At 41.5% G+C, this 23,301-nt stretch overlaps 1 protein-coding gene and 1 pseudogene across 6 annotated transcripts in view; one reads left to right on the forward strand and one right to left on the reverse strand.

Moving 5' to 3' along the window:
• LOC138440987 (adhesion G protein-coupled receptor E3-like) overlaps positions 1–23,301 on the reverse strand; it is a 59,313-nt gene that overhangs the window by 8,716 nt on the left and 27,296 nt on the right. For all 6 annotated transcript variants that reach the window (XR_011257189.1, XM_069591293.1, XM_069591296.1 and 3 more), the window contains 8 exons: positions 21,988–22,086; positions 20,270–20,447; positions 17,349–17,468; positions 15,886–16,079; positions 9,633–9,791; positions 7,942–8,136; positions 4,354–4,589; positions 2,561–2,627 (listed from right to left, as the gene is read on the reverse strand). Coding sequence is in view for 5 of the 6 variants with exons in the window: in XM_069591293.1 (XP_069447394.1) it covers positions 2,561–2,627; positions 4,354–4,589; positions 7,942–8,136; positions 9,633–9,791; positions 15,886–16,079; positions 17,349–17,468; positions 20,270–20,447; positions 21,988–22,086 (1,248 nt within the window). In the remaining variant the exon portion in view is untranslated. The remainder of the gene's footprint in view (positions 1–2,560; positions 2,628–4,353; positions 4,590–7,941; positions 8,137–9,632; positions 9,792–15,885; positions 16,080–17,348; positions 17,469–20,269; positions 20,448–21,987; positions 22,087–23,301) is intronic.
• On the forward strand, positions 4,632–7,703 carry LOC138440596 (elongin-B pseudogene; annotated as a pseudogene).

Here is a 23,301-nt window from a genome sequence, read left to right on the forward strand (position 1 = left end):
TAGAATCATTAAAAAAAAAGCTGAGGACTCCCCTGGTGCCACAGGGGCTAACAATCTGCCTACCAATGCAGGAGATACGAGTTCAATCCCTGGTCTGGGAAGATCCCACATGCCTTGGAGCAACTAAGTTCATGTGCGAGAACTATTGAGTCCATGTGCTGCAACTTCTGAAGCCCTCATGCCTAGAGCCTGTGCTCCACAACAAGAGAAGCCACCTCAGTGAGAAACGTGAGCACCGAAGAAAGAGTAGCCCCCACTCACCACAACTAGTGAAAGCCTGCACAAAGCAACGAAGACCCAGCACAGTCATAAAAAAAGTAAAGCTGAATCTCACATGGGGAAGAGCCTCTTGATCCACACTGGACTTTGCAAAAATAGCACACAAAAACATATTTGCTCTGTCGAGCCATTGAGACGTTGGGAATTCTTTGTCACTGTAACACACTTTAGCCTAAACTGACTAATCATCAGACTATATACTAAGAGTTGAACAAACTGAAGAAGATTTAAGAACACTTGGTGAAATAACTTCCAAATCACAGAATTTTATCATAGTCACAATTATATTTTTACACATCCACTCATTTGTTTATTCAACAAATATAGATTAAGTATATATGGCATGCTAGATATTAGTGATACAAGGATGATTTCGTCTCTATTCATCAGCATTTAAATATGCTCAAGGTTTTTTTTTCCTTCTTTTGATTTTTATTTTTATCATTAAACATTTTATTTATTTTAATTGGAGGCTAATTACTTTACAATATTGTGGTGGTTTTTGCCATACATCAACATGAATCAGCCATGGGTGCACATGTGTCCCCCCATCCTGAAGCCCCCTCCCAGCTCCCTCCCCACACCATCCCTCTGAGTTGTCCCAGAGCACTGGCTTTGAGTGCCCTGCTTCATGCATCACGCCTGCACTGGTCATCTGTTCTACATGTGGTAATATACATGTTTCAATGCTGTTCTCTCAAATGATCCCACCCTTGCCTTCTCCCACATAGCCCAAAACGTCTGTTCTTTACATCTGTGTCTCTTTTGTTGTCTTGTAGGGTTGTCATTACTGTCTTTCTAAATTCCATATATATGTGTTAATATACTGTATTGGTGCTTTTCTTTCTGACTTACTTCACTCTGCATAATAGGCTCCAGTTTCATCCACTTATTACAACTGACTCAAATGCATTCTTTTTTATAGCTGAGTAATATTCCATTGTGTATATGTATCACAACGTCCTTATCCATTTGTCTGCTGACGGACATCTAGGTTGCTTCCATGTCCGAGCAATTGTAAACAGCGCTGCAATGAACATTGGGGTACATGTGTCTCTTTGGACTCTGGTTTCCTCGGTGTGTATGCCCAGCAGTGGGATTGCTGGGTTGTATGGCAGTTCTATCTCCAGTTTTTTGAGGAGTCTTCACACTGTTCTCCACAGTGGCTGTGCTAGTTTGCATTCCTACCAACAGTGTAAAAGTGTTCCCTTTTCTCCACACCCTCTGCAGCATTTATTGTTTGTAGACTTTTTGGTGGCAAAAATATGCTCAAAAAATTTTAAATAAATAAATATGCTCAAACATCTGCTATCAAAGGGAAACAAATGAATGTTAAAATAGTACCTAGTTTGCCCTCCTACATTATTGGTAGGAATGTAAATTTGTAAAACCGGGATGGAGATCAGTACAGAGATTCTTTAAAAGAGTAAAACTAGAACTACTATATGATTCAGCAGTCCCACTCCTGAGCATGTATCCAGAGAAAGCCATACTTTGAAAAGATACATGCTCCCCAATGTTCACTGCAGCTCTGTTTATAGGATCCAAGACATGGAAGCAACCTAAATGTCCATCAGCAGAGGAATGGGTAAAGATGTGGTACATATACACAATGGGATCTTAATCAGTCATGAAAAGAGTGAAAGATGCCATTTGCAGCAACATGGTTACAACCAGAGATTATCATACTAAGTGAAGTTAAGTCAGAGAAAGACAAATATCATATGCTCCTGCTCATATGTGAGATCTGAAAACAATACACAAATGAATTCAAATACAAAAGAGAAATAGACCGACAAACAGAAAACAAACTATGGTTACCAAAGGGAAAGTGGGGAGAAGGATGAATTAGGAGGTTGGAATTAACATATACACATGACTATATATGAACAGGTAAACAATAATGACCTACTGTATAGCATAGGGAACTATATTCAATTCTTTTATATAACCTATAATGAAAAAGAATCAGAAATATATATATTCTTTTATATATATAAAAGTATCCATATATATATACTTTTCCAGATTCTTTTCACACACACACACACACACATATATATATATATATATATATATATATATATATATATATGTGGCTGAATCTTTTTACTGTACACCCGAAACTAACACAACATTGTAAATCAGCTATACTGCAATGAAAAATAAAAAATAGTACCTCTTTTGATCTTCAAATTAAGTTGAATACTACATACCACACACACATACTCTATACACACATGGCACCAGAGACAGATACACACATACACTATAAACCTACCAAGATGACTGCTGATATGGGTCCTAAGAAACTGAAGATAAATCCGTTCTCTAGGTTGATCCAGCAACTGAAAAACAGAAAGCAACAGTGGCAGCATTTAAAAAGGTAATGGAATACAATAAGTGACCTGCAACAGATAATATTCATATAGGACTTTTTGGGTTTCCCAGTGGCTCACTGGTAAAGAATCCATCTTCTATGCAAGGAGATGCAGGAAATGTGGGTCCAATCCCTGGGTGGGGAAGAGCCCCTGGAGAAGGGTATGGCAGCCCACTCCAGTATTCTAGAGAAACCCATGGACAGAGGAGCCTGGTGGGCTACAGTCTATAGGGTCACAAAGAGCTGGATACAACTGAAGCGGCTGAGCATGCATATAGCATTTACTTGTGCCAGGCACCATCCTAATACTTGGAAGTAGAGAGTATTACTGTCTTTCTTTCACAGGTGAGAAAACCTAGGAACGAATTTAACTGTCCTCAGAGTCACCAGGCTAGTAAGTGAGGAACCTTGAATTTGGAACCAGGTAATCAAGTCTAGAATTCATGATCCTTGAAGTTTATGGAAGCATTTGGTTATGACAGCAAAGATTTGTAAAGAATTTCAAATGTCTATCACTTAGAGGTTAATTTTAAAAAGTTGGTAAGAATATACAATGTACCACATTAAATGATGATGTATATCTGTATTATTGATGTAGAAAAAGTCCACTACATATTATTAAGGGAATAAACAAATTACATGCAGAACCTTTATCATGATCCCATTTTTATAAAAAAATGTATATTTATATGTATAAAATGTATATTGGGTTTCCCTGATAGCTCAATTGGTAAAGAATCCACCTGCAATGCAGGAGACCCTGGTTCAATTCCTAAGTCAGGAAGATCCACTGGAGAAAGGTTAGGCAACCCACTCAAGTGTTCTTGGGTTTCCCTTGTGGTTCAGCTGGTAAAGAATCTGCCTGCAATGTGGGAGGCCTGGGTTTGATCCCTGGGTTGGGAAGATCTCCTGGAGAAGGGAAAGGCTACCCACTCCAGTATTCTGGCCTGGAGAGTATTAAGGGAATAAACAAATTACATGCAGTATCTTTATCATGATCCCATTTTTATAAAATATATATTTATATGTATATTTATACATATATAAAGGCTTCTCAAGTGGTGCAGTTGGTAAAGAATCCACCTGCCAAAGCAGGAGACACGGGTTCAAACTCTAGGTTGGGAAGATACTTCGGAGTAGCAAATGGGAATCCCCTCCAGTATTCTTGCCTGGAAAATTCCATGGACAGAGTAGCCTAGTGGGCCACAGTCCATGGGGGTGCATAGTTGCACATGACTGACTAATATACTGGGCTTAGTGGTATTGCAGAGGTTCTTTATTAGAATATTATTTTTTATAAAACCAGTTATTACTTTCGGGAATAGAAGTAGTAAAGATCTATAAATATGTGACATTTATAAATATAGACATTTATATAAAAATAAAAATTCATGCTCCTTCCAGTTTACTGTCTGTGTTACTTTACCCTAGTCGTTCACCTTTTTTCTCTAAGCCTCAGTTTGCGTAGTATACAAAATGGGAACAATTGGAGCACTTTCCTCTCGGGATGTTTTGATAGACATGAGAAATGGTATATGAAACACTTCGCCCCAGGGGCTGGAGAAATAAATGTTCAGCATCTTTGTTTTCAACCTGAGTCATGACCTACTCAACCCTTCCTTCCACCCTCTGTTTCCCACGGAGACAGGTGTGTACCCACGTCCCCAACAGCACATTTTCAGCACCGGACTCACTGCTTAGTGGTGCCATATCCTTGGGGGTTGATCGCTGCAGACACAGCCACAATCACTGCTGGGACCCCGTAGCCTACAGGGTACATGAACCTCTTCTTGAATCTGCCTGCGCTGGTGTAGTTGGCCACCCTGAGGTTCCTGACAGTGAGGAAGAGGTGCAGCCCTTCGAGGAACATCCAGGTGAAGGCGGCCAAGTAGAGGTAATGCAGTACACCGGCGACGACCTTGCACAGCACCTGGAGGGGAGAGGGGGGCCCCTGGAGTGTTTCCTGGGTGCAATGACCTCACCGTCTGCTCTTCACCAGGGTTGTCTCTGGGTAACTTTGGCGAGAGATGCTCCTTAGCCTTCTTCACATGTCCTTCTTTTTAGAGTCATGTCTCCAAACAGATGGATGGTCCCCCTTGTCTATTCCCATGCCTTGGCAGGGTGTCACTTGGGCCACCCAAGAAAAACTGAAATGTATCATGTTTAAAGTTCAATGGGGGACTTCCCTGGTGGTCCAGGGCTTAAAATCCATCTGCCAATGCAGGGGACACAGGTTTGATCTCTTGTCTGGCAAGATTCCACATGCCATGGGGCAACTAAGCCCAAACATCATGCTCTGAAACAAGAGAAGCCATTGCAATGAGAAATCCATGTACTGCAAGGAAGAGGAGCCCCACTTGCTGTAACTAGAGAAAGCTCATAGCTACAAAGACCCAACGCAGCCAAAAATAGCTAACTAGCTAACTAAAGTTCAAAGAGATCTTTGTCCATCTTAAAATGGAAGAAGACAATATTCAAAGTGTGTTAAGGACTGCAGAAATCAGATAGCCCTTTGTCTGTTGGCTAATGGATACTAGACTTCTCTGAGTCAGATGAAGCTGGTGCTGGCCAGGGCTGTCTGCATCCCAAGAACCCTTAACCACTTCCCTGCCCCCTTTCCCCTTCTGAGGATAAAATTAATCCTCCTAGAAAGCTTATAGCCTGCTTGTCCTGCCGTGATCACTGTCTCTTCTATCTTGGTCACTGCCCAGGACTGAAGTCACTCTGGTCTGTGTGGCATATATGTTGGGTACCTGGATGAGTGAGTGAATGAGTGACTCCTCCAATATTCTTATCCCCATAAAGCCCCATAGTTTTCTCTTTTGAGCCAACAGCTCATGGTTTCCTCCACTATGAAAGCATCTGCCCTGAATGACATTTTCCATAGTAAGCAAACCCTCCCCCACCCTTCTTCATATTCACTGACTGTTCCCTCCATGTCTTTAGGACCACTGGAACTTGAAAAAATCATATTTTCCCCTCTCTTTAGGTTGCACAACGTAGCATGTGGACTACGGATTGTGGTCTACTTGACTAGGGATTGAACCCATGCTCCCTGCGCTGGAACTGTGGAGTTTAACCACTGGACCACCAGGGAAATGACGCCCCCCACCCCCCCACCCCCCCACCGCCACTCCGTGTCTTTGATAAAAGTAGAACCTGACTTTTGTTTGAGGACACTGCTTTCCACACATTTCAAGAGAACAGTGGTCACTGTCCATTGTCTGAGGGGAACTGGGTTTCCTCTACACCTCTCATGATCTCTTCTGGACCACTGACTCTCTTTTCACGATGAATAAAACCCTCCTCTCTTTGGAATCATGTCCTGAGTCTTTCCAGCAACCTCTCATTCCTTGTAAAACCCGATTTGCTTCCTGGTTTCTCCCCCTCACTCCTCGGAGATGCTGTTGCATGAAACAATGCTTGATATCAAACCTGCTAGCTGGGAACCATACATCAGTGACCCTCAGGCCCCCCTCCACTGTGGTCGTTCATTCAGTCTATACAAGTTATTATTTTTTTTACATAAGAACCACCTCAGACATTTATTTCCTATATATTTACAATTTTTCATGATCCCTCTATAAGTTTTAACAATTATGGACATATTTTATCCCATAATTTCCCTTTCAATATATTATGAAGATACCTAAAGCATCTAAGCCCCTTCAGTTTTATTCTTTTTTTAAAAAAATTTATTTATTTTAGTTGGAGACTAATTATTGTAAAGTAATGTACAAGTTTTTAAATTGACAGTTAACTGGTGAAAGGACATGAAGAAAACTCTGTGAGTTCTGGGCATGTTTTCTATCTTGATCAGGGTGATGGTTTTATATCTCTGTCTCTATACCTGGGCTTCCTTGGTGGCTCAGGTGGGTAAATAACCCGACTGCCAGTGCAGGAGATGTGGGCTTGATCCCTGGGTCAGGAAGATCCCCTGGAGCAGGAAATAGCAATCCACTTCCGTATTCTTGCCTGGGAAATCCCAAGGACAGAGGAGCCTGGCAGGCTGTGGTCCATGGGGTTGCAAGAGTCGGACACAACTTGGAGACTAAACAACAACGTATCTATGTCTATTATAGACATAGATAATGCCAAGTTCCTCTGTCTGTGGAATTTTCCAGCAACATATCTAATATACTATTTAACCACGAGAAAGGAGGATTCCTGCCTTCTGCAACAACATAGATGAACCTTGAGAGCTTTATGCTCAGGAGATTGTCAGACAAAGACAAATACTGTATAATCTCTTATCTAAAAATAAAAATGGGTAAGGATAAGGTGGATGGAATTTGAGGGTATGAACATGTAATGAGTACTAAGTAACCCATGGGAATACACAGTTCCACGAATATACTGAAAGCCACTGAGGTGTACATTTAAAAAGGGCAAATTACAGATGGATGAATTATCCTGTTGATACTATATGTGTAAAACAGATAACTAATGAGAGCCTGCTGTAAGCACAGGGAACTCTCCTCAACGCACTGTTCTCACTGACTCATTTTGCTGCACAGCAGGAACTAGCACTACCTTGTAAAGAAACCATACACCAATAAAAAGTAAAGAACATGTCCTTTAAAAAAAAAAAAAAGTAAAGAACACTGTTTTTTAAAAAGAAGAGGAGCGTGGGGGGAGGGGCGCCGGGCCGGGCTGGAGCTGGGGGCGGCGGGGGCTCCGCACTCACGCCGGCCCGCAGCCCCCAGGTCGTGTTCCTTATGAGCCGGCGCCACAAGACCGCCATCTTCACGGACGCCAAGGAGTCGAGCACCGTGTTCGAGCTGAAGCGCATCATCTAGGGTATCCTCAAGCTGCCACCGGATGAGCAGCGGCTGTACAAGGACAAACAGCTTTTGGACGGACGAAGACGGCAAGACGTTGGGAGAGTGTGGCTTCACCAGCCAGACGGCACGGCCTCAGGCCCCAGCCACTGTGGGCTAGCCCTCAGGGCAGATGAGGCATTTGAGGCCCAGCCCGCCTGAGCTGCCAGACCTGGTGAAGCCACAGGACTCGAAGCAGTGCCAACGAACAGGCTGTGCAGTGAGAAGCCTCCCCAAACTGTCCCCCCTCTATAAAAGATCTGGGTGTTCAAAAAAAATAAAAATTAAAAATAAAAATAAAAAAAGAAGAAGGGAATTCCCTGGTAGTCCAGTTTAGGAATTGGCACTTTCACTGTTGTGGGCTTAGGTTCAATCTTTTGTGAGGGAACTAATATCCTACAAGTCATGTAACACAGCCAAAATAAAATATAAGTAAGAAAGGGTTTTGGTTAATTCTCCTACCTTGGGCTCTGTCCGTTTGATGCCTGTGAGGAAGAGGAGGTAGGCCAGGAAGAGGCAGATGGAGAGCTGCAGGTGGAGGGAGGTGCTGGTGTTCTGGATGGATCGACACAGGAGGAAGGTGAGGGCCGCCAGGAAGAGGCAGAGCAGAGAGAGGCTCAGCCCCACATAGGTGATCATGGTCAGCACGGGATCCTCCTAGATGCAGCAGGAGAAAAGAGACTCCAACTGGTTTTTGTTTTGGAGGCTGTGGTTCCCAATAGGCCAATAAGCCAATTGTGGTTCCCAATAAGAACGCTCAATGCATGGTGTTAATTTCCTCGTGAGAAACTGAGCAGATCAATAGTGGCCAGACTGGACTTCCCTCGTAGTCCACTGGTGAAGAATCGACCTGTCATTGCAGGGGACATGGGTTCCACCCCTGGTCTGGGAAGGTCCCACATGCTGTGGGGCAACTAAGCCCGTGTGCCACAACTACTGAGCCCACCTGCTGCAACTACTGAGCCTGTGTGCTGCAACTAGCAAAGCCCACGTGCCCTAGAGCCCATTGCTGGGCTCCTCTGCAACAAGAGAAGCCATCACAATGAGAAGCCTCGGCACCACAACTGAAGAGTAGCCCTGATTGCCACAGATAGAGAAAGCCCATGTGCAGCAGTGAAGACCCAGGCAGCCGAAAGTAAATAATTTTTCAAAACGATGTAGAATATTGCAGTGAAACATGACACTCATCCACACAATAAAAAAATGACAGCCAATAAAATTGTATTTTTTCTCGATCTCATTGGAAAGATGAGTTTGCACAGCAAAGAGGAGACATTCACTCAAATTCTTTCCAAGAGAGATGAGACATGGGAACTATTTCCATTTTAACAGAGCACAGAAGGAACAGGTAGTTGTTACAGGAGTGGGTGTGAAGAAATCCACCAGAAGTTCACCAAATTCCTAAAGGCTGAAAGCAGTGGGTTTGGATGACTAGGTTTCCCAGATAGAAGGGATGTTTCACTCACAAGTTCTATCCCATGAGAACATATGAAAAGAGGCTCCACACCATTAGTCAGCAGGGTCATATAAATTAAAACCACAATGAGATGCCACTACATACCTCCTAAAAGGGTAGTATTTTTTTTAACAAGATAAAAGAGAAATTTATATTAATGCATACATATGGAATCTAGAAAAAATGTGTTGATGAATAAATGTACTTGCAGAGGAGGAATAGAGACTCAGACATAGAGAATGGACTTGTGTTCACAGCAGGGGAAGGAGAGAGTGGGACCAGTTGAGAGAGTTGCATTGGAGCATATACACTGTGGCTTCTCAGGTAGCACTGAAACAAGCACACTACCATGTGTGAAAGAAAAGCTAACTGGAAGATGCTCAATAACATAGGGAGTTCAGCTTGGTATTCTGTGATGACCTAACAGGGTGGGATGGGGGTTCGGTAAGAGGGAGACTCAAAAGGGAAGGGAATGTGTACATATTCATGTTGCTGTACGGCAGAAACTAACGCAGCGTTGTAAAGCATTATCCTTGAATTTAAAAAAATGAAAAGAAAAAAGGAAGAAGAGAGGAAGATACATAGCTGTTCCTCTGCTCATATTTTTTCATCTTCTTTTTGAAGATCCCTGTCTTCCACCCCAGCACCACCCTGCAGCAGAGCTGGCTTTCAGCGTCATGCGTGTTTACACACGTACCTTCAGCTTGACCGAGGCCATGAGGACGGCAAAGGTGGACAGATGGCTGCAGCTGCATACAGTTCGAGCTCCGTCAGAAAAGGTCACGTGGCACCCTTCATTAGACCAGGCCAACTCATCCCAGTAGACACAAAGAGACTTTTTGCTTTCCTCTATCATCTGGAAAGAAAATTGCTCTTCATGAGACACTATCATTTAAAATCTGAAGCTTCCCACATATACATGCACACATATGCACACATGCACACATGCAATGAAATACTATTCAACCATAAGAAAGAAAGAAAGAATGCCATTTGCAACAACACAGATAGACCTAAAGGATATTATGCTTAGTAAAATGTCAGGCAGATAAGTACTCTACATTGTCTCCTATACGTGGAAGCTAAAAAATAAAACGAATGGAACATAAAAAACAGAAACAAACTCACAGAATAGGAAACAAACTTGTGCTTATTAAGGGTGGGAGAGACAAATTAGGACTATGGGATTAACAGATACAAACTGCTATCTATTAAATAGATAAGCAACAATGATTTACTATATAGCACAGGAAACTCTAACCATTATTTTGTAGTAACATTTAATGGAATATAATCTGCAAAAATACTGGATTACATATTGTATGCATGCATGCATGCTTAGTTGTGTCCGACCAGAGTCCTTTGTCCATGGAATTTTCCAGGCAAGAATATTGGAGTAAATTACCATTTCCTCCTCCTGGGCATCTTTCCAACCCAGGGATCAAACCCATATCTCCTTCTTCTCCTGCAGTTGCAGGCAGATTCTTACCACTGAGCCACCTGGGAAGCCCACTATATTGTATACTTGAAACCAATATGACATTTTAAATCAGTTCAGTTCAGTCACTCAGTCATGTCCGACTCTTTGGGACCCCACGGACTGCAGCACGCCAGGCCTCCCTATCCATCACCAACTCCCAGAGTTTACTCAAACTCATGTCCATTGAGTTAGTGATGCCATCCAGCTGTCCTCCCCTTCTCCTCCTGCCTTCAATCTTTCCCAGGATCAGGGTCTTTTCAAATGAGTCAGGTGGCCAAAGTATTGGAGTTTCAGCTTCAGCATGTCCTTCTGATGACTATTCAGACTGATTTCCTTTAGGATGGACTGGTTTGATCTCTTTGCTGTCCAAGAGTCTTCTCCAACACCACAGTTCAAAAGCATCAATTCTGCAGTGCTCAGCTTTCTTTATAGTCCAGCCCTCACATCCATACATGACTACTGGAAAAACTATAGCTTTGACTAGATGGACTTTTGTTGGCAAAGTAATGTCTCAGCTTTTTAATATGCTGTCTAGGTTGGTCATAACTTTTCTTCCAAGGAGCAAGCGTCTTTTCATTTCATGGCTACAGTCACCATCTGCAGTGATTCTGGAGCCCAGAAAAATAAAGTCTGTCACTGTTTCCATTGTTTCCCCATCTATTTGCCATGAAGTGATGGGACCAGATGCCATGATCTTCGTTTTCTGAATGTTGAGCTTTAAGCCAACTTTTTCACTATCCTCTTTCACTTTCATCAAGAGGCTCTCTAGTTCTTCTTCACTTTCTGCCATAAGGGTGGTGTCATCTGCATATCTGAGGTTATTGATATTTCTCCTGGCAATCTTGATTTCAGTTTGTGCTTCATCCAGCCCAGTGTTTCTCAGGATGTACTCTGCATAGAAGTTAAATAAGCAGGGTGACAATATACAGCCTTGATGTACTCCTTTCCATATTTGGAACCAGTCCGTTGTTCCATGTCCGGTTCTAACTGTTGCTTCTTCACCTGCATACAGATTTCTCAGGAGGCAGGTCAGGTGGTCTGGTATTCCCATCTCTTTCAGAATTTTCCACAGTTGATTGTAATCCACACAGTCAAAGGCTTTGGCATAGTCAATAAAGCTAAAGGAGATGCTTTTCTGGAACTCTGCTTTTTCGATGATCCAACAGATGTTGGCAATTTGATCTCTGTTTCCTCTGTCTTTTCTAAATCCAGCTTGAGCATATGGAATTTCACAGTTCATGTATTGCTGAAGCCTGGCTTGGAGAATTTTGAGCATTACTTTAGTAGTGTGTGAGATGAGTGCAATTGTGTGGTAGTTTGAGCATTCTTTGGCATTGCCTTTCTTTGGGATTGGAATGAAAACTCTTTTCCGGTCCTGTGGCCACTGCTGAGTTTTCCACATTTGCTGGCATATTGAGTGCAGCACTTTTACAGCATCATCTTTAGGATTTGAAATCGCTCAGCTGGAATTCCATCACCTCCAGTAGCTTTGTTCGTAGTGATGCTTCCTAAGGCCCACTTGACTTCACGTTCCAGGATATCTGGCTCAAAGTGAGTGATCACAGCATGTTGATTATCTGGATCGTGAGGATCTTTTTTGTATAGTTCCTCTGTGTATTCTTGTCACCTCTTCTTAATATCTTCTGTTTTTGTTAGGTCCATACCATTTCTGTCCTTTATCGAGCCCATCTTTGCATGAAATGTTCCATGTTCCCTTGGTATCTCTAATTTTCTTGAAGAGATCTCTAGACTTTCCCATTCTATTGTTTTCCTCTATTTCTTTTCATTGATTGCTGAGGAAGATTTTCTTATCTCTCCTTGCTACTCTTTGGAATTCTGCATTCAAATGGATATATTTTTCCTTTTCTCCTTTGCCTTTCACTTCTCTTCTTTTCACAGTTATTTGTAAGGACTCCTCAGACAACCATTTTGCCTTAATGCAATTTTTTTTCCTTGGGGATGGTCTTGATCACTGCCTCCTGTACAATGTCATGAACCTCTGTCCATACTTCTTCAGGCACCCTATCAGATCTGAACCCTTGAATCTATTTGTCACTTCCACTGTACAATGATAAGGGATTTGATTTAGGTCACACGTGAATGGTCTACTGGTTTTACCTACTTTTATCAATTAATGTCTGAATTTGGCAATAAGGAGTTCATGATCTGAGCCACAGTCAGCTCCCAGTTTGTTTTTGCTGAACTTATAGAGCTTCTCCTTCTTTGGCTGTAAAGAATATAATCAATCTGATTTTGGTACTGACCATCTGGTGATGTCCATGTGTAGAGCCTTCTCTTGTGTTGTTGGAAGAGGATGTTTGCTATGACCAGTGTGTTCTCTAGGCAAAACTCTATTAGCCTTTTCCCTGCTTCATTCTGTACTCCAAGGCCAAATTTACCTGTTACTCCATGTACTTCTTTTTTTTTTTATGCTGCAAAAAGCTTTATTGTTTCCATTTGGTCCAAGGCTTGAGAGAGGACTCCAGGGTGTTAAAAAGCTGCCTAGTAGCTGGAGAGAGGGGCTTCAGGCAGCCCTGATGTTAGGCGGATTCTTCAAAGGCCACTGGTATATGGAAGCTCCTAGTCGAGCTTGAGGGTGAGTCTTTCGAAGAGATACTCGCTGACCTCAGCCTTGGGACCAGCCAGCCTGCAGAGGTTGGTCAGGTGGTCACCCATCTTCTTGATGAGTTTCACTTCCTCATTTAGGAAGTGGTTCTCCAGGAAGTCACAGATGTGGGGGTCTCTGCGGGCAGAAGCCAGGCCATGCAGATCCAACAGGGCTTGATTCAGGTTCTTTTCTAGGAGAAGGGCGGCTTCCATAGCGTCCTGGGTTTACCCTACTCATCTTGAGATGGCTTCTGCACGTCCAGGAAGAGGGCGTGGCTGCCACGCTGGTTTTGCAGTTTCAAGAGATGCTCTGCGCCCTCGTGCTTCTCCTTGGCCAATTCGCGAAAAAAGTGACCCACACCCTCCAGGGCCACATCGTCGCGGTTGAAACAGAAGCCCAGAGAGAGGTAGGTGTAGGAGGCCCGCAGTTGCATGTTAACCAGGCAGTTGACGGCGGCCTCCACTTCGGTAGAATAATTCTGACAAATAGGGGAGCTCGTGATTGGTTGGTAATAAAGAGTTAAAAAATGGTGACTGGTCCTGGTGATCACGGACAGCTGAGTGGCTGACTCCTGAGGTTGTGACTGGTAAAAAGGTTGGAGGGTGGTCGGAGGCTGGAGCAAGGGGTGTCCCTGGGTCTGTTCTGTCCAAGCACTGCTGAAGCACGAGACAGATTAGTGGGGCTGCTTAGCGCACTTATCAGGTATTTCTTGACTTCCTACTTTTGCATTCCAGTTCCCTATCATGAAAAGGACATCTTTTTTGCGTGTTAGTTCTAGAAGTCTTATAGGTCTTCATAGAACTGTTCAGCTTCTTCAGCATTACTGGTCAGGGCATAGACTTGGATTACTGTGATATTGACTGGTTTGCCTTGGAAACGAACAGAGATCATTCTGTCGTTTATGAGATTGCATTTGGGACTCTTATTGACTCTGATGGCTACTCCATTTCTTCTAAGATATTCTTGCCCACAGTAGTAGATGTAATGGGCATCTGAGTTAAATTCACTGATTCCAAATCAACTATACTCCAATAAAATTTTTTATACTAAAGTTTTTGTTTTTTAATTTTTTATGCAATTTAAAGGTTACTTTCCATTTATAATTATTGCAAAATTGTGTTTACATAGAAACAGACTCACAGACGTAGAGAACAGACTTGTGGTTGCTGGGGGGAGGGGGAAGGGGGAGGGATGGACTGGGAGTTTGGCATTCGTAGATGCAAACTATACGTTTAGAATGGATAGACAAAAAAAAAAAAGAATGGATAGACAGCAAGGTCCTAATATATAGCACAGGGGCCTACATTAAATATCTTGTGAGGACAATTTTTAATGTGTTTTAAAAGTAATGGGATTCAGTTTTTTTTTTTTTTATGGCTATACTGAGGTATAATTATTATACAAAGGTAAAGAATCTGCCTGCCAATGCAGGAGACACAAGAAATGTGAATTCACTCCTTAGGTTGGGAAGATCCCCTGGGGTAGAAAATGGCAACCCACTGCAGTATTCTTGCCTGGAGAATCCCATGGACAGAGGAGCCCAGTGGGTTGCAGTCATGAGTCAGACACGACCGAGCACACAGCACACACTACATAAAACATGATGAATTTGGACATGTGCAAACACCTGTGATGCCAGCACCACCACCAACGTAACAAAACATACCCAACACCTCCTAAAGTTTCCTGTGTCCCTTTGTTTCAGCTTTTTGTTTGTTTTTGTGGTAAGAACACTATAAGATCTACACTCAGCAAATTTTGAAATGCAAAATACCATATTCAATATAGACTTTGTTATATAAAGTATCTTAGAACTGGAAGACCAGATAATGTTTTTTCAAATTCTTCTTCAATTAATTAGAAGCTCAAGTTTCAATTCTTGGGTCAGAAATGAAATCCTTCCAAATGTTAAAAAAAAAAACCCTTTCATCTGATTTCAAAATTTGTTTATTTATTTATTTTTCGCTGTGTTGGGTCTTCGTTTTGTGCAGGGTTTTCTCTAGTTTCAGAGAGCAGGGCCTACTCTCAAGAGCTTCTCACTGTGATGGCTGGGTTCTCTTGTTGCTGAGCATGGGCTCTAGGGCACGTGGGCTTCAGTAGTTGTGACACGTGGGCTCAGTAGTTGCAGCCCAAGGACTCTAGAGCTCAGGCTTAGTAGTTGTGACACAGGGGCTTTGTTGCCCTGAGGCATTTGGGATCTTCTTGGACCAGGGATCGAATCCGTGTGTCCTGCATTGGCAGGTGGATTCTTTACCATTGAGCTACCAGGGAAGCTCTCATCTGACTTTTAGTTTTTTAAGTTGAGTCTTATTTTTTCCAGCTTTATTGATGAATACTTGACAAATATAACTGTACATACTTAAAGTATGTGACTTGATGATTTCACTTTAAGAGACCTTGCTGTGAACATCTTGGGCTTCCCAGATGGCTCAGTGCTAAAGAATCTGCCTGCCAGTGCAGGAGACACGGGTTCGATCCCTGGGTCGGGAGGATCCCCTGGAGGAGAAAATGCCAACCCACTCCAGTATTCTTGCCTGGAAAATCCCATGGACAGAGGAGCCTGGCAAGCTATAGTCCACGGGATTGCAAAGAGTTGTCTTTATCTGTTCATTTCCCAACAGTAAATAAGGCTACATTTTTTATCATTTCTTAGTCTGTTGAGGGAATAATTCCCATCACGTAATTTTTGGAGTAGCTAGTAACCAAGTACTGGGCTGAATTTCCAATCTCCATCGGCAATTCCTGATAAACCAGCTTGGGGAGAAAGAGTTGACTACAAAAAACACACTTTTTCACTACTGGGTTTACAAGTGTGATTGGTAGAAATCTCTAGGTGCTCAAACAAGTTGATAATTTGCCCACCTGTATATGGTGAAATGTGAAGTTCACGGGTTTGGCCAGGGAACAATTCTTCTTGCATCCTGTGGTACCACTTATCACCTTGGAATTCAGTTGAAAGTGATCCAGCTTTTCATCAAGAGTTAGGTTTTCCTTAGACACAAAGGAGCCATCTAAGATGGACCCGAAAGACTTGTAAGAAATAAAGACCACAGCACCTGAAAGGAAGCAAGGATACAATCAACCTGTGGAGGAGACTGGGGAATGTGTAGCCAAAGTTAAGAATTTATCTGGCAAGTCTCTAAGAAGTCAAATACAGAATGTAGAGTCCTAAACCCTACTTTGTTAGATCATACATCCATGAAAAAGAGATGGGGGAGATTTCAAAGCCTTTCCACTTGCAGGATGATAAGGCTATGTCTGGATTCTAGAAAAGATACCCTCTGTGTCTCTTGCAGCAGTTTACAATAGTCAAGATATGGAAGCAACCTAAGTGTCCTCCATAGATGAATGGATAAAGATGTGGTATATATATACAATGGAATATTTAGTTCAGTTCAGTTCAGTTGCTCAGTCATGTCTGACTTTTTGCGACCCCATGGACTGCAGCTCGCCAGGCCTCCCTGTCCATCACCAACTCCCGGAGTTTACTCAGACTCATGTCCATTGAGTCAGTGATGCCATCCAGCCATCTCATCATCTGTCATCCCCTTCTCCTCTTGCCCTCAATCTTTCCCAGCATCAGGGTCTTGCCAATGAGTCAACTCTTCATATCAGGGGGCCAAAATATTGGAGTTTCAGCTTCAGCATCAGTCCTTCCAATGAATATCAGGACTAATTTCCTTTAGGATGGACTGGTTGGATCTCCTTGCAGTCCAAGGGACTCTCAAGAGTCTTCTCCAACACCACAGTTCAAAAGCATCAGTTCTTCGGCACTCAGCTTTCTTTATAGTCCAGCCCTCACATCCATACATGACTATTGGAAAAACCATAGCCTTGTCTAGATGGACCCACAAAAAAGAAAGAAGTCTTGCCATTTGCAGCAACATGGATGAACCTGGAGGGTATGATGTTATGTTGAGTGAAATGAGTCAGACAGAGAAAGACAAATCCCACATGATTTCACATCTATGTGGAATCTAAAACACAAGACAAAAGAGAAACAGACTCATAGACACAGAGAACAAAGTGGTGTTTTCCAGAGGAAAGAATATGAAGGGGGCATGGGGGAGAAGATGGGTGATTGGAGTTATATATGTCACAAAGATATAATTATAGACAGAGAATATAGTCAGTAATATTATAACAATTTTGCACAGTGATTTGATCATTCATAATGTATAAAAGTATCAAATCAGCCTGTTGTACAGCTGAAATTAGTATAGTATTGTATATTAATTATTAATATAATTCAATAAAAAATAAAAGTAAATTTCCCCTCCCCACAATTCTAGAGATGTTGAGATAATCTAGGTAATTTCTGTTACCTCCAGTTCCTCCTCCAGTGACAACACTGCAATCAATGTCCATTGCCTCCTTTTCAGTCTGTAATTTAACTATCTCATTTTCTGTTTCACAGCTGTTCTTGATAGTCAGCACTTCAATAACTAAAACGCAAAAACATCTGTGTGAATATTGGAAATCTTTATAAACACTTGTTTTAAAATATAATTTCCTTGTCCATCTCATTTAAAAAAATGACAAGGACTTCCCTGGCGGCCCTCTATCTAAGACTTCATGCTCCCAATGCAAGGTGCACGGGTTTGATCCCTGGTCAGGGAACTAAGATTCCACATGCAGTGTGGTGTGGCAAAAAAAAAACAAAAAACAAACAAACAAACAAAACGACTGTAGGAGTGTCTGACATTTTGTGACCCCATAGACTATGCAGTCTATGGAATTCTTCAAGTAAGAATATTGGAGTGGGTAGAAATTCCCATAGGAATTTCCTCATGGGATCTTCCCAACCCAGGGATTGAACCTAGGTCTCCCACATTACAGGTGGATTCTTTACCAGCTGGGCCACAAGGGAAGCCCAAGAATACTGAAGTGGGAAGCTTATCCCTTCTCTAGAGGATATTCCCGACCCAGGAATTGAGCCAGGGTCTCCTGCATTGCAGGTGGATTCTTTACCAGCTGAGCTATCAGGGAAGACTTTGACAACTGCAGGAGCTTCAAATGAAAACTGGAGTTTGGGTGATGGAGTTGGAGTGGGCACATAGAAGCTGTTGGGTTTATTTGGGCACCCAGTCTCTTATTGGAGGGAACAGATTCAATGGTAGAGTTGAGTGAGGCTGGCACGAGATCATCTCATCTCTTCTAATCATGAGACTGATTTCTTTTGACCACACTACCATTCAAGAGGAGGTGTTAATTAAAGAGTTTAAGAGTCTATTATTTACTGACCATACACTTTTTCACTTAGTTTGATACATGCTGAAGAATCACAAGGCATATAAGTCAGTTACTATTGATACTATGGGCTTCCCAGGTGGCTCAGCGGTAAAGAATCCGCCTGCCAGTGCAGGAGATGCCAGAGATGTGAGTTCAATCTCTGGGTCAGGAAGATCCCTTGGTGAGGAAATGGCAACCCATCTAGTATTCTTGCCTGGGAAATCCCATGGATAGAGGAGCCTAGCAGGCTACTGTCCATGGGATCTCAAAAGAGTTGGACACGACTTAGTGACTGAACAATAACAATGAATAAAATAGATAACTGATGAGAATCTACTGTATAGCACAGGGAACTCTACTCAGTGCTCTGTGGTGACCTAAATGGGAAGGAAATCCAGAAAAAGAGGATATGTGGCGATTCATCTTGCTGTACGGCAGAAACTAACACAACACTGTAAAGTACTATATTCCAATAAAAATTAATTAAAAAAAGAATCACAAGGCATCTTACTCCTTCCCCCCATCTCTCCATCCTCACTCTTCTGTCTCTTTTGTTTTGAACAAGCCAAATATTTTAATCACCTACACATTAATCAGCTTTAGCACCAACCCTTCTCTTTCTCTCAAACCTGGCAGCAAATTCACACTTTTTGCTGAAAAGACACCAGTGTTGGTGCGAATCTGACTGGGGACACTGACTTCATCTAGACCCCCAGTAGATCTCTCCTGGCTGATCCCAATCACATAACTGCATTCACTGTTCCTCCAGAGCAGCCAGTCGGATCCTTTCAAAATGTGAATCAGATAATGTCTCCCTGAATAAATGCCAGTGTTGTTACCGTTCCCAGGAAGACCCTGTCTGATCTTGCCTTACATCAGTTCCTTGACCAGTCACTTCCAGACACTCTGCAAGTACCTCCAGCACACCAGGAATGCTCCCCCCAACCCCTCTGCCCAGATCATTCTCCATGAGATATGCACGTAGCTCACTCCTTCTCTTCCTTCAAGTCTTCTTACAAATCTCACCTCCTCTCCAAGCCTACTCTAATCAGTCTAATTAGCATCGCAAACTGCTTCCCTGGCATTTGCTATCTCCCTCCCCACATCTCTAAGACAGAAAGTATGATTACATCAAAAGTGGAAACACCTTCACCCAAAAGTCCTTTCAAGAAATCGCAGGTTGGCAGAAGATATTTAGAAACATAAATGAAGTCCATCATATGTAAAGAGGTCCTAAAATTCAATAAGATGAAAACCAAAATATAATGGACGAAGAACAACTGGATAAGGGAAAATGAACAAAGAATATAGATCAGAATAATTACAGAAATGAAATCCAATTTCTAGTCCATTAGTAATCAGTGAAATGCACATAAAACTATAGCAAGAAACCATTGCTTACTCATAATGTCGTCACGGGAAAAATGTCTGAAAACTTAAGGATATGGAGGGGGAAACTATATTTCAATAAAATAATTTTTTTCCAAAAAAGTGGAATCTTATCCTCTAATTGATGATAGCACCACATTTTTTTTCTGTTCCTATATTCAGTCATTCGTTTAATGATTAGTAAATGGTTTGAAGTACCAGACACTTTACTAGGTGCTGCTTATGCCCCCAACTTTTATTGATTCTAAGACTAAAGGCTGCTTCATCCTTCAGTGTATCCTTGATAAAGATTTGTACATAACTCTAGGGTGACTCTTGGATTAAAAGTGACAGTACACACAGCCACGAAAGATTCACTTTGAAAATAGGTTAGACCTGAATGATGAATGGATGGTCCAGTCAAATGAACTTTCAAGCCTCATCCAATGTAAACTTAGTGTTCTGAAGAGAAATAAAGATGTGTGTATGTCAAGTGTATGTCAAGTACATACACAGATTTTGCCAGTGTAAGGAAAGAGAAGGCTATTTTCTGCCAATGAAATTGTAGCTCAACCAACATTTCCTGAACCCAATTCAAGTTCAAAAGTCTTTCTCATGGTCCTGAGTATCTATAACTACAGCTTACGCATAAATTGTGACTCTCTCCTCAGTGTTCCTCCTGTGGGTCGATTGAGGGCAGCTTCATAGGCTGCCGACTGCACTCTGTGAAGATACCGTGTTGCTAAACAGGCAATTTCTTCCTTGCGTCTCTGAGATGACCGGCTGCTGATGTTGTTGAAGTTGCCAAAAGAATCGGCTATTTCCTGCCATACAAATAGTGAATGTGCAGACGTAGAGAGAAGACTTGTGGTTGCCAAGGGGGAGAGGGGTAGGAGAGAGATGGACTGGGAGTTTGGGATTAGCAGATGCAAACTATTAAACATAGGATGGAAAAAAAAACCAAGGTCCTACTGTAGAGCACAGGGAACTATATTCGCTATCCTGTGATAAACCAAAACGGAAAAAAAATTAACTTAAAAATTGTGAGTGTGCTTACAAAATAGAAACAGACTCACAGATTTCTGAAACAAACTAATGGTTACCAAAAGGGAAATGTGGGATCTGGGGAGGGACAATTTAGGAATTTGGGATTAATATATACACACCTGTTGTTTACCCAAACAGGTAAGCAACAGGGGCCTACTGTATAGCACAGGGAACTATACTCAATATTCTGTAATAATCTATATGGGAAAAGAATTTGAAAAAGAATGAATACACACACACACACACACACACATGAATCTCTTTGCTATACACGTGAGTTTGAGTGAACTCCAGGAGTTGGTGATGGACAGGGAGGCCTGGCGTGCTGCAATTCATGGGGTTGCAAAGAGTTGGACACGACTGAGTGACTGAACTGAACTGAACTTGCCATACATCTGAAACTAACACAACACTGTCAATCAACTATACGTCAATAAAATTTAAAGAAAATAAAACACCTAGGAATAAACAAAATAGTGTGATATGCCACTAAAAGTTTTTAAAAAAGAATGAAATATTGAGGAATAAACAAAAAATAATGGATGTGAAAATGACTATTGTCTATAGGAAATTATAAAAGGAAACTAAGACTACAGATTTTATTTTCCAGACCTTTCTCAAAGCTTCCACAACTATGAGCTTTCTCTGGGATTATTCCCATTGCTCAATAGCAGAAGAAGGGAACACTTTGTAGGGAAAAGACGCAAATGTTTAAACAAAGCTGGAAGAAACGCAGACCTTACACTGTCACTTCATTCCATTGTGAAGTAATTGAATGTTTTTAATTCACTGGTCCTAGATTTTGCATCACCTTCTATCTGGTTTCCTGAGTGGAGACAATCCCCTGGAGGAGGAAATGGCAACCCACTCCAGTATTCCTGCCTGGAAAATCCCATGGACAGAGGAGCCTGGTGGGCTATAGTCCATGTGGTTGCCAAGAGTCGGACACAACTGAGTGACTGAGAACGTGCCCATGCTACCTGGTCTCACCCTTGCTTTTCTTCTTAATTCCCCTGCATTTGTGCTTTCTCTTATAGCTTTTTAGTATACCCCTACAGAAATGATCAATTGTCATCTAATATGGGAAAATGCTTATTTTCAGAAAATTAGGAAGGGAGAGACCTCTGTAGCCAGTAGAATTAAGGTAAAAATCTATTGTGGGGTTTGCATTCCTCCTGTGACGTGGAGATAGAAAGGAAAAAAAATCTTGTCCTTCCTAATTTATAATTAATTCCTTCAGGCATATTGGAGGAAGAAAAAGATGGAGAATTACCTACTGTGAGAAAACATTCACAGAAACTGGGAATGATTTCAGACCTGTAACACAAGTGTGACATTGTTATCTTCTGGTACTCCTTTTGTCACCATGGAAACAGAGTTAATCCTCTTGTTGTTATTTGGGTCCTTGGTGGTGTCCTAAAGGTAAGAATAGAAACATATAATTAGCTTTCTTCCAGTTAAAAGCATCCAAAGGTTGTTATTAAGTTCTCAGAATCTTTATTAAAACAATTGATCTTGGCAGAGAAATACTTTGACATATCTTTGAATGCAAGATGCCAAAATTAAACACACTTATTGGAGTTTAACACACACACAATGTAAATAAAGTTCAATACATTGTTTTGGGACTAGTGGGTATCCATTTGAAAAGAGTGAATCAGTTCAACACCCACCTCATTATCCTCAAAAATAATTTCTAGAGAACCGAAGTGTTAAAAGTGCCTAAATATAATAAAATCTAAACTCTCTAGCTAATCCCTTTTTTTCCCCCACTGACAAAATCAAAATAAATTAAAATTGGAAGAGAGGCAATTCAAATATATTAACTTTAGGGGATGGAGACATAATAATAACCAAGAACCATTCATAATAGTTAAAATATTAAAATTTATTTCTGTTTTTATATATTTTATATAAAATATTTGTGTTCCTATATAACGTATTGTTTATACATAACCTTTGTATATAATATATAATAAAGTAGACAGGTTCTTCCACTCTCTCTTTTAATAGAAACAATCTGCATAGCATATTTACCTTTATTCTTTTTTTTAATTTTCTGAATGTTTATTTCAGAAAGTTAGAATTGGATGCCTACAAATGATAAAACTAGTAATATATTAATACATAATGTTAATAATATACACTTGGTCATTCTTTTTCCTATTCTACCACAGAAAGAATAGGAAGTCAGTTTTAGTAACTACTACTAACATAAGACCCTCATCAATAAGTGAAGATATATAGGAAAATCCATAATATATCTAAAAAGCATCAAAGATAGAACGATGATTAAAAAAAATTACAGTGACATTTTAGTTGCTATAAGAAACAGGATGATTAAGAAAGCAAAGCCCACAATCCCGTACAGGCCATGGAAGCCTGTGATTGCCACGAGTGTTGACTTCTCCTTCATCTGAGGTTCTAAAAAGTGCTTTGTAAAATCCTGAGGTTTGCAGCAGTTTAATCTCCTGCTGTTAAGCTGCTAAGTCGCTTCATTCATGTCCGACCCTGCGCGACCCCATAGACGGCAGCCCACCAGGCTCCGCCATCCCTGGGATTCTCAAGGCAAGCACACTGGAGCCGATTGCCATTTCCTTCTGAAGAGACTGCAATAAACCTCCCGAACCT

This window comes from Ovis canadensis, chromosome 5 (assembly GCF_042477335.2).
Source record: "Ovis canadensis isolate MfBH-ARS-UI-01 breed Bighorn chromosome 5, ARS-UI_OviCan_v2, whole genome shotgun sequence".
Classification (NCBI taxonomy): domain Eukaryota; kingdom Metazoa; phylum Chordata; class Mammalia; order Artiodactyla; family Bovidae; genus Ovis; species Ovis canadensis.